The sequence below is a fragment of the Ictalurus punctatus genome, chromosome 6 (assembly GCF_001660625.3).
Source record: "Ictalurus punctatus breed USDA103 chromosome 6, Coco_2.0, whole genome shotgun sequence".
Lineage (NCBI taxonomy): Eukaryota > Metazoa > Chordata > Actinopteri > Siluriformes > Ictaluridae > Ictalurus > Ictalurus punctatus.
In genome coordinates, this window is record NC_030421.2 from 18,740,980 (window position 1) to 18,756,975 (window position 15,996).

The following is a 15,996-nucleotide window of genomic DNA, read 5'->3' on the forward strand; positions in this document are numbered from 1 at the left end:
GCTGAAATCTATGCCACTCAAAAAAAAAAGTTCTGGTCATTGGCTTGAAACCCACCCGTATACCCAGAAACTCTACATACAGGACAGGGATCTTTCCAGTTGAACCCGTCTTCTGTGTGTAGTAGTGATGGGGATCCCGGCTCTGTTCACTGATTCACATCATTTGGCTCAGCTCACTAATAAGAGTCGACTCTTTCGGCTCCAAAACGTCTCATTGCTATTTTTTTCTAAACCAGACACAAGTTTTTGATATTTTGATTAGAGATTGTTCCCCTTTGCTTATCGTGCTGAAAAACCCCCAAGTAGAAACCCTTATAGAATTTGTAATGGTGTTAATTGTTATAATGGGAATTGTATTGGTTTTAATGGAAACTGTAATGTTTCCTGGGGGTCTCTACTGGTAATTTGTTGCCTTCTGTTGGTGGCATGTTATGTCTAGTGGATACCATTAAGGATCAATTATGGTAATTGAAATGGTTTTATTGGCTAGCTGATGGTTTATAATGGTGTTTGTAGTGGAAACTGTTAGAATTTCTGTGATGGTTTTCTTTAATTAACAAGATAACACTTAATTTTTTATTCATCCATCCATCTTCTACCGCTTACTCCTTTTGAGGGTCACGGGGAACCTGGAGCCTATCCTAGGGAGCATCAGGCACAAGGTGGGGTACACCCTGGACAGGGTGCCAGTCCATCGCAGGGCACAATCACATACACACTCATTCATACACTATGGACACTTTAGACATGCCAATCAGCCTACCATGCATGTCTTTGGACTGGGGGAGGAAACCCCCGCAGCACGGGGAGAACATGCAAACTCCGCACACACATGGCCCCGACGGGACTCGAACCTGGAGGTATGAGGCGAACGTGCTAACCACTAAACCACCGTGCGCCCTTAATTTTTTATTACATCTCGTAAAATCATTTTCAATAATTTTAAAGTAGCATAATGAGTGTGCATATAATGAGCTTCCATTCATCCATGTTATTGCGTCTGGGCTTCATTAAGTAGATACATGTTGAGTCACACACATTGCAGCATTGCTCATATACACATCTTATAGTCATACAGACAAACTTATCAACCTCATCGATTCTCGTTTTGGTCCCTGTGCTGCCCCATCATCAGGTCTGTCTGTGCTGCTTAATGACAACTAGTGCTGCTTTGAACCACATCTAATTCTACAGATCTGATAATAAATAAATAAATAAATATAAATAAATAAAACTAGGATAGACATGTGACTTGAATTAAATGCCAGTTCCATGACTTCCTGAGAAATATGCTGGACCATTAATATCTGTGATGTGTCCAGTGTTTTTTTTTTTTTAATGGGACACTAAAGTCAGTGAAGTCATGATGCGCATGACATTAGCAGTGACTAAAACCAACGTTTGAGTAACCCCTAAAATAGCACCAAAAAAAAAAAAAAATCACATGATGGTCACAATTCTAATGTAATCTAATTTGTTTTCAACTCTTCTTGATATTACCATATTTAAATAAGACCTACTTATAATAGTGATAAAGGCAATAATAAGGGGTTTAACAGCTCTTCCACAAAAGCTAAAAGATAAGAAGGCTTTTCAAAGGGTTTACATTTTACAAAGTGTAGAAAAATTGCAAAGGGAGCATATTTGGATGAAAAAAGGGAGAAAAAACCCACACGCACAATCAAGACCTAAAACAAGTTCTGGTTATAATCCAATATTAATAATCCACTTCCCGTTATATTATCAGCGCAGAGAAGTGAAGAAATGCCTTCGGTGAAATGTATAAGAAGCGACATCTTCATCCTAGAATAAGTTCAGTTATTTAATCTTTATCTGCAGGGACTGAACAGTTTCTCGGGCAGAGTGGTGAAGCTGTAGCTGCAGGCTTCAGGGAGCTTCAGAGTGTTCACCTGTCAGAAAATAATTGGTTTTGTGGAGGAGATCAGGTTCAAGGTGTCCTGTGTCAAATTGCATATGCTTTTTTTTTTGGCAAGCGTTCAAATCTGTATGGAGAAAGCTTGCTGGTGAGAGAATACTTGAATACGGTGATACAAATGACACTGTGGGCAGAAAGTCAACTGGGGCAGCGTAATAATGGGTTTGTAGCTCCTTGATCAAACACAAACTTTGGTATAGTATCAGAGTTATGCTTCTTGGGTAAAACAGTAAGGGTTAAGTACAATATGAATGTTCTGGTTGTCTTCTGTTTTTGTTTATTTTTTGTTTTGATTTTTTACTTACTGGATCATTGTGCTCTCATTGTGGTTGTATTCTTTGATGGATTTCTACTTCAAATCAAATTGATGTTGTGGTAAATGGCATTGCTGGGTGCAAACCACCGAGAAGTGCCAGATGAAACCAGCTTTGATTTATTCTATTACACCACAGTATTGTTGAATTCCGGAGGTGTTGATTTATTATATATAAGAGCAGCACTGACAGGAGGCAAATCAAAGGTTTATATTAATGCACTTTATCTCTGTTTTGTAGTAACTATTATGGGGACTTACACGGCAGATGCTCCACATAAAAGGATAAAAAAAACAAAAAAACGTGTGTACTGTTGATGCGTTGAAGTTTTCTTTGAGGAGATGCTTATTTAGAGTCGGTTAGAGGAAACACTGTAAGCTTTCAGACATGGGAAAGCCTTCAGAATGAAGGACATTTGTCAGTAACATGACAAGTTGCATGTTTTTTTTTTTTTTTTGTCTTTAGTAAGTACAAGAGAGAGAGAAAAAAGGAGAGGCTGGTGATGGAACGACGGTTTATAGCTGTTATAAGTAAGGGATAATCCACGGCTAGGTGTGCATTAAACGATTTTAATACACGAAGTGGAGGCAAAGAACCACCTGACGTGAAGCTGGATTATCCCGCTTATATCATGGTCACTTTCCAGCACTGACGAGCAAAATTTCACTGAAAGGATAAAAATAACGGTTAATTTTCGTTAGTTATTTGATATACGGGTCGTTAGATCTATAATTCTGCCCACTCGAAATAATACACAGATATAAAGTACTGAGATATGATTACATTCATTGGAATGAATTATAATAAATAGTTATTAGAAAGAGAGAGAGATTGTGCGTGCGAGAATTACCTGCGTCTGTGCCGTGTCTCTACCAATAATGAAGCTGTGAGTTTAACTACTGTATGTTACTATGGTTACAGTTGTTTATAGGCAGCATATAAATTTAGTACGGTGATTAAACTGACTGGAACGACCTGCGTATTAAATTGGTTTGAACACACACCTTCCAGCCAATCAGAATCGAGTATTTAGACAGACCATGGCATAACGCAAATGATAACGGACCTAACTTGTTGGGAGCATGTACAGTAAACGTGACTATAATCAGATGAAAAGTATGTACTGTTGTTCTTTAATAAATGAAAAATTGTTATAGTTGGTAAATGGATGTGGTCTAAGAGGAATAAAACACTGTGACGGTAACACTTCGGAACGGACCGTATCACATGACTGATTCTTTTCTATAAAAAAAGCATGCCCCGTCATGTTTTATTCCTCTACTTAATATTTCAAACTTTTCAGGAAACAAACAAACAAATGAACAAACAAAGAGAGAGAATCGGTTTCCACACACTTGTTTTATATGAAATAGCTGCCAAAAATGCAACAGTCATGGTAGACTAACAACATATATTTGTACCCTCTATTTATGTGTTGATGCATCAAATACAAAGACATTAAATCCATATCCATTGTGACGCGATGCAAAAATAACCATAGCGATATCAAAGTTAAAAAATGATATACAAAACAAGTTTAAACATGCTGTAGTGACAGATAATAATACTCGTTATACAGTATGCTATTCATTAGTATTCAACCGCTTAAGACAAAGCAAAAGTTAACATATCTGTGTATATAAAAACAATGGCAGAAGATTGCAAGTCCGTGACATTTAAAAATCTTTATAATATTTCATCGTATCTATTCACTGTTTACGCAAACCGAATGCCCGAATTAAGCCCACTGTAACACTTTGTGCTTGAGTGGAAAAGAAGCAGCCCTGATCAGTACATCAACATCCTGTTAGCCTTGATTTCAACCAAGTACAGCAAACACACTTGGATCCTCTCTCTCTCTCTCTCTCTCTCTCTCTCTCTCTCTCTCTCTCTCTCTCTCACACACACACACACGCACACACAAACAGAAACCTAGCTATTGCCAAACTGCACATACTAGACACATCCACATTCTCCCTTTTGTGTCGCCTCGTCACAGTCCGCCCTCAGACACACCAGCGCTTGCAGAAATATTAGCAAATACGGTTTGACTCAGAGGCGCAATAGTTGCTTAAATTCTAGAAAGAATTTAAGCAATGAGGAATGTGTTCGCTTATTCTGAAGGGAACGCAAAATAACTTGATTTAGAACAAGTTTAATATCCAAAAGAAGGGGAAACGCCAGATCCAGTGCAGCGGATCACTATTGGATTGAAGCAAGGCTTCTCTCTTAACAAAATGCAGTAACCGACTAAACCCAGAATTTACATGACTAGAATAGTTTCCTATACACAATACAAATATTTTCATTTATAAATGCCTTAAATTCTCTTGATCTGTTTTCATACAGTTATTTTATAAGGCATCAAAATTAAATTCAACAATATTTTACAGTAGAAATGTGTGTAGGTAGGCAACCCCCCGCCCCCCAACCCCCCTCCAAAACCACTAACTCAAACATTTGACACCAAATATTAGTAACAGTCAGACAAATATAGCTCAAAATCTGATGCTTGAGGGAAAATGTTTCTCATTCCAACTTCTACATTCCTAACTGACCCTCAACAGCCAGAGATTTTTAAAGTAAACTTAAATAGCATAACTGAGTTGCTTGTGCCTCTTGCATTATATTCCGATTTGTTACATTTTTCCAACAAACCTAAGGAGCTTAACAGGAGAACAGAGTCAGGGAATTGTTAAAGTCCTAGAACACCTTTACCCGATATATTAGTAAAGACATGATCCATTGGTGCAGAGATTTTGGCCAGGGGGTTCACGTTCACGCCCCTGTGTGTTCATGGGAATTTCCAGGCAGTTTGAAACGTTCAGTTTTTTGTTTTTTTTGTTTTTTTGAAAGTATATTTAGAAAACATGCGTTCCTTCCAAGGAGAGCTCACACACAGTCTCTGTACATGTACACTGAAGTCCACCAAGGACAAACGTGGACGAGGATGTTACTCGGATTTATGGCAGTACAGGTCTTTGAGAGCTTTCAGTTCTTCAATGAGAGTTTTGTTCTGGTTCTCCAAAACAGCCACGCGGTTCTCCAGACACTTCACGTATTCCTTCTTCTTCCGGCGGCACTCTCGGGCTGCCTCCCTGTTGAGACAGACGGAGCTCTAATCAGTGTGTATTAATGACAACTCTCCATCTGATGCAGTTTAGTGGAAATGATATCCCTTACTGTAAGTGTGATTTGAAGCCAAAGTACACCACACATAGACATTATGATCATTTTAAAAAAACCCACACACACATACACACACACGTGAGAAGTATAATCTGCTGATACTGGATGCAAAAGAAAAATACTATATACTCAAGGCAGATTTATATCCTTCTCCGTTAACATGTAGGGGGGGGTGGGTAAACGTGGCATGCAGAGACGTGCTATTTCTCAGTTCTCCCATGAGTTAATTACACACGCGTGTATTTTTGGTGCGAAACTTTAAATGAGTTTTAATTGAGTGTTTATAATTAAATCACGGGATTGGTTCAAAACAAAATGATGCTTGTGCGATCTTCTATTTATTATTCATACAGTGAAATATGAAATTCACATCGTTTTTTGGCCCTTCTTTGCTGTGTAATTCGGAAAATTCTGGCGTTATTCATGGGACAGCGCCTCCTAGAGGACTTGCTCATGTTACGTGCTAGTATGAATGACCCTGTGCTCTGACCCCAACTTCCTAACATGCTGGGGTATGTGGAAAAAAAAGAATTTCACTGTGCTGTAATGTATAAGTGATTAATAAAGACTCATTATAAATGGGCCCTGAATTTCATTAATAAATGCCTGTACCTGTTCTTCATGAGGCGCACTTCTCGTTTGCGCGTGGCCTCCTCAGCACCTCCTTGGCTGGGCAGAGCAGGCGACGAGGCCATGACCACTCCAGGGCCAATGGTACTCGCTGCTGCTGTGCGGATCTGATACGCCTGAACGTCTCCTGAAGCAGCTGTAGAAAGACAGGCGCAAAGGCGTATTCAGCGATTTTAGCAGACAAGGCTAGTGTTTCAGCTACCTCGTAAGTGTGTATTCCTATTACAGCAGCTCACCTTGCACCACCACTTGGTTGCTGGGCACCAGGATCTGCTGCCCGTCGCTCGTCTGGGCATACTGCAGGATAGTGGTGCCCGGCTGTGCAGCTGCCGCGTTCGTCATGGTCAGAGTTTGTAGACCTTGCACGCCGTCTGTGCCGTTATTGGCCAGCTGGATGGCTCCGCCCTGTGTGATGGCAACTAGGAAATACAGAGACACAAGTGTGAACAGTTTTCTCAGAGTCGTCACTGTGAAAGTGTACAACCCCAATTCCGAAAAAGTTGGGACAGTATGGACCATGCTAATGAAAACAGAGGAGTGATTTGTAAGTGTACTCTGACTTGTATTTCAATAAGAAATGTATACAGATAATGTATTTGATGTTTTACCTAATCAACTGCATAGTTTATTTGAAGATAAAGGTTTATTTTGAAATTGATGCACATTCCAAACACATTATAAAAAGGTTGGGACGTGCCGATTTAGGACTAATAGTGATGTGACAAGTTGAAATAAGAAGGTGATGTGAAACAGGTGAAGCAATTGTCTAATCATAGTATATATAAGAAGCCTCCAAAAAAGGCCTAGTCGTTCAAGAGCAAGGATGGGTCGAGGCTCGCCAATCTGCCAACAGATGCGTCAACAAATAATCCAACACTTTGAGAACAACATTCCCCAAAGATAAATCGGTAGGATTTTGTGCATTTCTCCTTCTACAGTGCATAATATAATTAAAAGATTCAAGGAATCCGGTCAAATCTCAGTGAGTAAAGGGCAAGGCCGAAAACCACTTCTGAATGTGCGTGATCTATGATCCCTCAGACATCACTGTCTTAAAAACCATCATGAATCTGTAATGGTTATCCTGACATCGGGAATACTTTGGTAAACCTTTGTCAGTCAACACCATTCGCCGCTGCATCCACAGATGCAAGTTAAGGCTTTACTATGCAAAGCAGAAGGCATACATCAACACTGTCCAGGAGTGCCGCCGACTTCTCTGGTGTCAGTCTCATCTGAGACGGACAGTAGCACAGTGGAATTGTGTTTTGTGGTCCACTGCAAATAGTTTTTGGATTAAACAGCCATCGTGTTCTCTGGGCCAAAGAGGAAAAGGACCATTCAAGCTGTTATCAGCATCAGGTCCAAAAGCCAGCGTGTGTCATGGTATGGGGGTGTGTCAGTGCCCATGGCATGGGTAACCAGCACATCTGTGAGGGCACCATTAATGCAGAAAGATATGTACACATTTTGGAGCAACATATGCTGCCATACAGAGCAGGACAATGCCAAACCACATTCTGCCCAGATTACAAGCGCATGGTTGCATAAGCAGAGAGTGCGGGTGCTAGCATGGCCTGCCTGCAGTCCTGAACCGTCATTTTCAAATGACTTTGTTTTTTTGCATTTTCCATACTGTCACAACTTTTTTGGAATTGGGGTTGTAGAATACAGGTCACTAGTGACACTGAAACATACTGTACTGGCCACTGCTGGTCTGATAAATGGGGGTTGGTACGGTAACTGTAGTGATGGCAGGTGCAGCGTCTTCCTCGGATTTCTCCTCTTCAATTCTTGGTACTCCTGGGGCATCTGACGACAAATCGTTCAGAATCTTCCTGTGGGCCGAAAGGGAGCAAACGCAACATTAGCCTTCGAACGCACAACACCGCTATGTGCAGATAACAGCAATACTGCTGCGTGCCTACATACCTGTAAGAAGGGCGTCTGGAGAGGATCTCTCTGCGTTTCTGAGAGTCAGTCACGCTGTCCACGGACTCCTGCGAGTCCTCGCTCTCCGCCACTGTAGAAATCTGACCACAGTGTAAAGAGTTGGTCACAAAAAGTGTGTGTTCACATACACTCATAATGCAATCATTAGCTGATTTTGGTACTTACAACTTTATTTAAGTGGTCGTTTAAATCTATATCAGTTCAAAGCTGTTTGTCATATTTCAAGAAAGTTCTACCAAACACAATTACATTTTTAAAAAAAAGACGGTTTACATACACACGTTGTCTACACAAAGAAAACTAAATGATGTTGCCTTTATCAATTATACCTAGTCAATAAAATACTTTAATTAAAGCCAATTGAATTTTTTTTTCAAAAAGCTTGCAAGTATTTATCACCTCACTACTGGAAAATATTAGCAGGTTGTGTAGCATCCCACATGAGTCATTCCAGCATTAAGCTTAAAGAATACTTCATCCAAAAATGATAATGTGACTTGTCCTGTCTCACTCTGTGCCAAAAAGCTCTCGTCTTTCTTTACAATGTGCTTCGGTCATTAAAATCAGAGACTGACCTGAACTGCCTGCACTTGTGGGGACTGGATGACGGAGGGCTGTGCTGCCTGGATCACTCCGTGCACTTGCACTGTCTGCCCGTTAGGCAACTGCACCAGGGTGACGGTGGGGGCGGTGGCGGTGGCATGTCCTGCACCCACGGTCACCTACACACAGAAATAAAAATCTCATTCAGGACACACACACACAAACCCACCCACCCACACAAACAAACACCCACCCACCCACACACCAAGTGAACATGATGACACTGATTGATGAGCAGGCTTGCGCTGCTCGTGGTTACCTGAGTGAGCGTGGCGATCTGGGCCTGGGTGATCTGCTGGGCCTCAGTCTCAGCCACAGCCGTGTCTGCACCCTGCTGGGCCTCCGCTCCCGCCTCCATGGTCATCGAGTTAGTTATCTGCAGACACGACACATCACATTATGTACCAGAGCTCGTCGTTACACGGTTGCAGGATCATTCTAACACTGATTTTAACATACTGCCGCCAATCGCCACTACTCTATCACCTCTGCCGTGTGTAACGTCTCTTATGCATTTCTATTCTCAATATTCCTACAGTATGGTTCAGTCCTGCCTCTTTCATATGGGGTCTCCATTGTTCCGTCTCTCCATTGTATGCTTGTTTGTGCTTTGGTGCAAGATTGAATCATGGCCTTTGAGGCTCATTAGTAAGCTTTTGGTTATGCCGTAGGAGTACAGCGAAAAGCTTAAACTGAATAACTACAGAATTAGGAAAAAAACTAACTCCTTGACACTTTTACGGAGTACATTCATTTTTACAATTTATTTAGTAATATTCCATCCCAATGTTATTCATATTCATAATAGTTTTTTAACATTAGTGCTGCATGCCACTCATTTTACGTAACATAATAATAAATACCAATTTTTTTTTTAATAATAACAGGCTTTATTTTCCAAAAAACATTTACCCAAAACGCACATTCCACCAAAGAGCTTCTTTTTAAACAACAATGGAGACTCCACTACCAATCAACAGTAACGTGGACGTATTTGAATTTGACAGCAATGGGCGAATTGTTCCTGATGAAATACACTGTATGGCCAAAAGTTTGTGGACACCTGATCATCACACCCATATGTGGTTCTTCCCCAAACAATTATCTAGAACGTCTTCGTGTGCTGTAGCATTACAATATCCCTTCACTGCAACTAAGAGGTCCAAACCTGTTCCACCATGACAATTCCCCGGTGCACAAAGCGAGCTCCATGAAGACATGGTTTGCTAAGGTTGATGTGGAAGAACTCGAGTGTCCTGCACAGAGCCCTGACCTCAACCTCACTGAACACATTTTGTTATGAACTGGAACGCCGACTGCACCCTGATATCATTACCTGATCTCACTAATGCTCTTGTGGCTGAATGAGCACAAATCCCCCACAGCCACGCCCCAGAATCTAGTAGAAAGCCGTCCCAGAATAGTGGAGGTTATTATAACAGCAAAGAGGGGACTAAATTTGGAATGGGATGTTCAACAAATACATGTGATGGTCAGGTGTCCACAAACTTTTGGCCACACCGTGTACTTTACACTAGGACGTTCACCAGGTTATGTTTCTGAATTCTTTTTTACGGGAATAAAAACAAAAAACAAAACACATTTTAGCTGGTAGAAAAAAAACAAATGCACACTTACAAGCACGGGTACTCTATTTAACGGTATGCTTTCATTTCCCTTCATTGAGTCTTATCTGTTTCCTCTGACGACATGAGGAAGTTTTCCTGACCCCTGACTAAACTGTTACATCCCGCTGGTACACTGAACAGATTTCCTCCCTAATGCTTCTATGTATTATAAAAGGTACCTCTGCTGAGACTGACCATCATTTTCAATGGCCATTTAATTATTTATTCATGTATGCATTTGATACAATTCAGGTTATATATTCTGCATTCTGTGAGAAACTGATTAAGGATCAAGTACAGTTTTAGATTTCAACTCGTTCAGCCTGTTTTCCTTCACAGAGGCTGAAGTGTTTTTTTTTTTTTTAATGAACACCTTCAATCACACAATAGTTATGCAAAGTATTCCCATCTGGGAAGTCATCCAGGAAATTGGTCTACATAACTGTTCTCTGGAGTTTTCCTGCTTTGTTCATGCATCAGGGACTGTATGTTCGTGCATGTTTAAATACCGTCAGGTACATTAATACGCACTGAATATTACAGCCACTTGTGATCGTGTTCTCAAAAGCAGACAAGACAACGGTTATAAATCGTCGCTAATTTCCGAAATGTCCACCTTTCTAAAGCGTCGTCTTTATTTAGAACTGCAATCTGTTTGTCCTACATCCAGCACAAGCCTGCTGACGGCCTCTTCCTTCCGCTGGGAAGAAGCACAGCAGCGAATCGATGCTTTCAACCTTGGTGAACTTTAAAGCAGCTCCTGTGTGCTGAGACAGGAAGACTGCGCTGCTGTCACAGGCTCCTGTTAGTGGTGCGTACGTATAGCTAAACAAACTGCAGAGCAGATTTTGCATAACCTTTTTTCTCTGTGATAAAAAAAAAAAAAAACAGGAAAAGCAGGCCTGGGTTAGTATTCAAACCCAAATAAGGGTGTAGTTTCATTCTGATCAGTGAGAGAGAGAGACGTGGTGTAAAATAACCTGAACCGGGATTCCCTGACACTTCACTGCATCTGGTTTTAGACTAAAAGACTGCTGCTAGCAGTTTAGTGTAGTCCATGACCTGGGCGAAGCCTATAGGCCTCTCAAATAAAAAATGCCAAGGTTAGAAAGTACCATTAACTGCAGTCCTTTAGGGCTGACACACATCAGTCCAAAAGTCTGAAACCACATTGAAAATATGGGATTTGTATTTATTTATTTTACTTAAAAATAAAGTTTTAGAATGTAAAAGATTTTTACTCAAAGAAAGGAAAATGTTCAATATACAAGATTCTGCATTATTGAATAAAATTTTATTTGTTTAGCGCTTTTAACAATGGACATTGTCTCAAAGCAGCTTTACAGAAATATATAAACACAGGATACAGATTGTAAGTGTGAATTTAACCCTATTGGGCAAGACGGTGACGACGGTGGCAAGGAAAAACTCCCTAAGATGATATGAGGAAGAAACCTTGACACTCTTTCTCAGCACCTCCAGGATTTCGCGATCGCAGAAATGAACGCAAAATTAAGCAAACTCCACAAAATTTGGAGGAGTGTGCAATTTTTCAAAATTACCGCAGAGTTGGACCAAGAAGTGACATCAGGTGACATCGTCACAACGCGCATTCAGCCAAAACCCTCATTGGTTCACGTGTGTTGAACATGAGTACAGCTAAAAGTGCTCATTTACCAACAAACATCACTGCGAAAGACAATTTCAGGTAATTGCAATTTCGCCAATTCTAGCAGTTTTCTGCAAAAAAAGAAAAGAAAAAAAAAGCACAGAAAAACTCTGCTGCAGATTTTTTTTTTCCCCCAAACTTTGCGATGCAATTTGCAAAGTCAAGCGTTTTGGTGGCAACAACCACAAAAAAAAAAAAAAAAAACAAAAAAAAAAAAAAAAAAAACCCTCCTGTACAGACAGATTTCTAGTTCACTATTTGAAGTTAAACAAATTTGTGATAGATGCTAAGTCTGAGTCTTATCCCTTTTAGTGACACGCATGTTCAGAAGTCACCACGATAGATTTGATCTAGCACGGACAGTCAAAAATATACACAAATTTGTGAAATCCATGCAAACTTGAGTGAATGCGGTCATTAAATTGGGGGGGGGGGGGGGGGGGGGGGATAACAATTACTAAGAATTTCTGAAATGCATGAAAATATTTCTGAGAATTTACTTCTCACTCACGTGTAATGAAAAAGTTTGAATTAAATTAGAAAAGAATGTTAAATAGAAGGATTTTCACAGATGGCCTCAGACATTTAGACCCGACTGGACTGTGCTGTATGTATGGAAAATGGTTTTCTGCATGTTTTCCTTTGTATAAAGGACACACTCTTCTCTATCTTCTCCTACCGAAACCATTTTAAATGTAAAAAAAAAAAAATACAATTTAAACTGCATTTGAAAGGATGTGTCAGAGACTTTCGGGGTTTGTTACCTATTATACAGGAAACACCTACAAAAATGTTAGTCATACCTACTAATGATCAAGCACCCTACAACAAGCGCTAATAATAAAAGTCCAAACTATTTGTTTGTATTAAAATGAGGCGCGTGTGGAATTTTTAATGTGACGACCATAAAGTCTGCACATTGTGATCATTCCCCTTGCAAAAAACACTCTCAGCGATTTATACAGAGACCGCACAGAATCCTGTACAAATTGATTAGGATTACTACAGCCGTCCTCCAGCAACGCCACATAACAGCCATATGCCCAGAAATCTTATCCCAACAGAACAGTTCTTATGACTACAATCATCTGGTATGATCCTGTGTGCTATATGGGAGATCACATTTTGAGACATTGAGAGTCTCGGAACGGCTAATCTGATTGCCCTGTAGATTAACGTCAGCGAGCCAAGCAGGCAACGGATATGCAACAGGAGTTAAAGAAATCCTTCATCTCGTACAGGATGCAGAGTACAAACCAGCTATCTGTGTAGCAATGCAATAAGCTGCGTTCACGTCATGTCTTAATTGCCGTACTTACCGGATTGCGACTCGTTAAAAGCGTTCACGTCCTCGTAGAACTCGTAATTGCAATGTGCAGACTCATTTTAGAATTTTCTGAGAGCCCTGACGTGTACCACCTGACCGCTAGAACGCCACAAAACTACAAATGGTGGCGGTTTCAGCAGTAAAATGTAGCTAAGCGGTTAACTCGTGATATTTCTGGGTAATAATTCATATAATTGACTAAAGGAAAAAGAGACACGATTATAACACTTTTACACAAAAATATCATTGTTCATACTGCTGCTAGTTATTATTTTATCAGCGTTGCTGTTTGTTTAGGTTTGCAACAACACATTACCAAGGTTAATAAACAACCTGTATACCAATACCAATTAATAATCATGTTATTGTCACCTGATGTGCTTTCTGTGTTTTTCAATATTTAGCAAGTGCATAAAAAATGTTTTTTTTTTTTTTAATGTTGTAATGATGTATTTTTCAGTTGTGAACATCCTCATCTCACACGGATTCACTTTGGCATAGAGAAACAGATCATATCCCGAGTCTGAGGACGTGAACAGCACTGAGTAGGACGTCCAGGGTGTCATCTAGTAATTACGGTAATCCCGGTACGCTGTGAACGCAGCCATAAATTCAAGTGATCAATATTTTGTGCTTCTGCCAACTTCATGGCCTTAAATGAGCCATGGGTTCACGGAGATATCTACGGACAGGAACGGTATCTTAAAATGACTAAGAATAACTTCTTTTTTTTATTATTATTAAATGTGATTTAATTAAATGTGATAACATTGTAGTTAAGGGTTAGGTTACATAGTTTGAGGCTCAACAGCTACTAGATGTACTGTTCTGAATCATCTCATCATCTAACAGGTGTGTCATATTGTCATTACATGCTTGGTGACAGAAAGGAAGAACAGAAACTGGAACTTATAAGCCATCTATCTATCTATCGATCGATCATCTGTAGATACGACACGGCTACATCATGCAGGAGTTTGTTGAGACCGGACAGCACACCAATCTACGGGCAAACTCTCAGCACGAATCCTTTAAACGAGCTCATGAACGGGTGCAGGACGGATCTGCGCTCTTAGACAAAAACGGTGCTATTCCTTATTGCCGGCGTGGACAACTTTAACATCGGTCTTTCACCTGGAAATGTCCATGTACACCTTTAAATATGATTATAACTTCATAAATGGACCTAATAGGTTAGTTTTTTTTTTTTTTTTTGGAGTAAAGCTTTAAAAGCTACTCTACATACATCTTTCTTTTGTAACAGATACATAGTAAAAATACAAATGGTGTACAGTTGATGGCCAATGCTCAGACTTGACGACTGTGCTTTCTGAGAGCTTGAGGTTCTGCTGATGGATCTGTTCTCTCTCTCTCACACACCTTCATTTTCACCATCACTGCCACTGAGATTTCTGCACACGGTGAACGATCTCAGAAATGATTTCCACAGAAGATGAAATACTTTAATGACCATCATAAAAAAACCCCAAACATTAACAGTCCACTGATTCTTGTACTTTAATTAAACATCTCAAGTGTTCATTTCTGTGGAAAAAGCACCATTTTCTACAGCACTGCTACGTAGTGTTCATTTATTACCATTTTGAAAACGCATTTAAGGTTTATTATTATTATTACTAAAACACCGCCCCCCCCCCCAAAAAAAAGTCGCACTAATCTGGGCCTGGCTGCACTACACTTATACTCCTGCCAATATTTTAACTCCAAGTGCTTTTAGACACTAGCCACCTAGCCTGCTATTTATAATCCAACCAGCACATAAAATGCAAATGCGGTGCTCAGTTGTGGACTTGACTAGAATATAACATAAAAGATAAAGAGTCTTGCGTCATATTTCAACAAACAAACAAATATTTCACCTATTAAAAGCGACTAGTTTGGCTGCCTAGTGACCTAGAAAGCGTGGTAAAATTCTAGCACCTTGCTAACGGAGGGTGGCTAGTCAGGTTAGCCTGACGAAACGCTTACACCCGGAGATGACACAACGAGATCAAACACACACGCACATCATTGTTTGCTCGTTTCCGCTGCGCCCTAAACTGTGCTATTGACTCGACATTTCCCCCCTCTGCTATGTAACACAGCCCGTTCCTCCGTTCCTGGAGTCCACAGTCTCCCCTCCCTCCGTGCTTGTACAACAACCCCGCCGCCATGATCTCTTTGTTTCCTACGGGCCGAACCCGACCCGAGCTCTGTCTTATCTGGGACATGCCCGCGCTCTCCCTCCCCGCCGGGACACTTTGTCTTCTCTTACCGATACACACTCCTTCCGTCACTCGCGAGCCCTCGGAGCTCCACTTTTATTCGGGCCGACACGTAAGAGACCGCGTCAGGCTACACCTCCGCCGCGTCACCGACAACAACAACGACACACTCGGAACTGGGGAGACGGAAAGCCGATCAGAGCGAGCGCCTGAGCCGAGCGTGACCGAAGCGCACACGGAACTTGCCGAACGGCGAACGAAGATTGCCGAAGTCGGCTCGAGTGGAAGCGAAATTGTACGAAAGCTATCGAAGATCAACGAAGATTAAAGTAAAAAGGATTCTCGAGAATGATGGATTTTAGGCAAGATTAGTTGAATTTAGTCAAGTTTAGGTAAAAAATGTTGGGTTAAAAAGATTTTAATCATTATTATATTCATTGAGCCCGCCCACCACGCCCATATAAACAAAGCTCCGCCCCCAGAGACCGGTCTGTAGAATGAAACTAATTAACGTACATCACA

General features: G+C 40.7%; 1 protein-coding gene across 1 annotated transcript; it reads right to left on the reverse strand.

The window, feature by feature from the left end:
* Positions 1–3,590: 3,590 nt before the first annotated feature.
* creb1b (cAMP responsive element binding protein 1b) lies at positions 3,591–15,675 on the reverse strand. Its single transcript, XM_017470868.3, has 8 exons — positions 15,525–15,675; positions 8,885–9,001; positions 8,598–8,744; positions 8,002–8,102; positions 7,768–7,907; positions 6,306–6,488; positions 6,052–6,205; positions 3,591–5,348 (listed from the first exon to the last, which is right to left on the reverse strand). The coding sequence occupies exons 2-8, from the start codon at positions 8,987–8,989 to the stop codon at positions 5,204–5,206; spliced, it is 975 nt and encodes a 324-aa protein (XP_017326357.1). The 5' UTR covers positions 8,990–9,001; positions 15,525–15,675; the 3' UTR covers positions 3,591–5,203.
* Between the last annotated feature and the right edge of the window lie 321 nt (positions 15,676–15,996).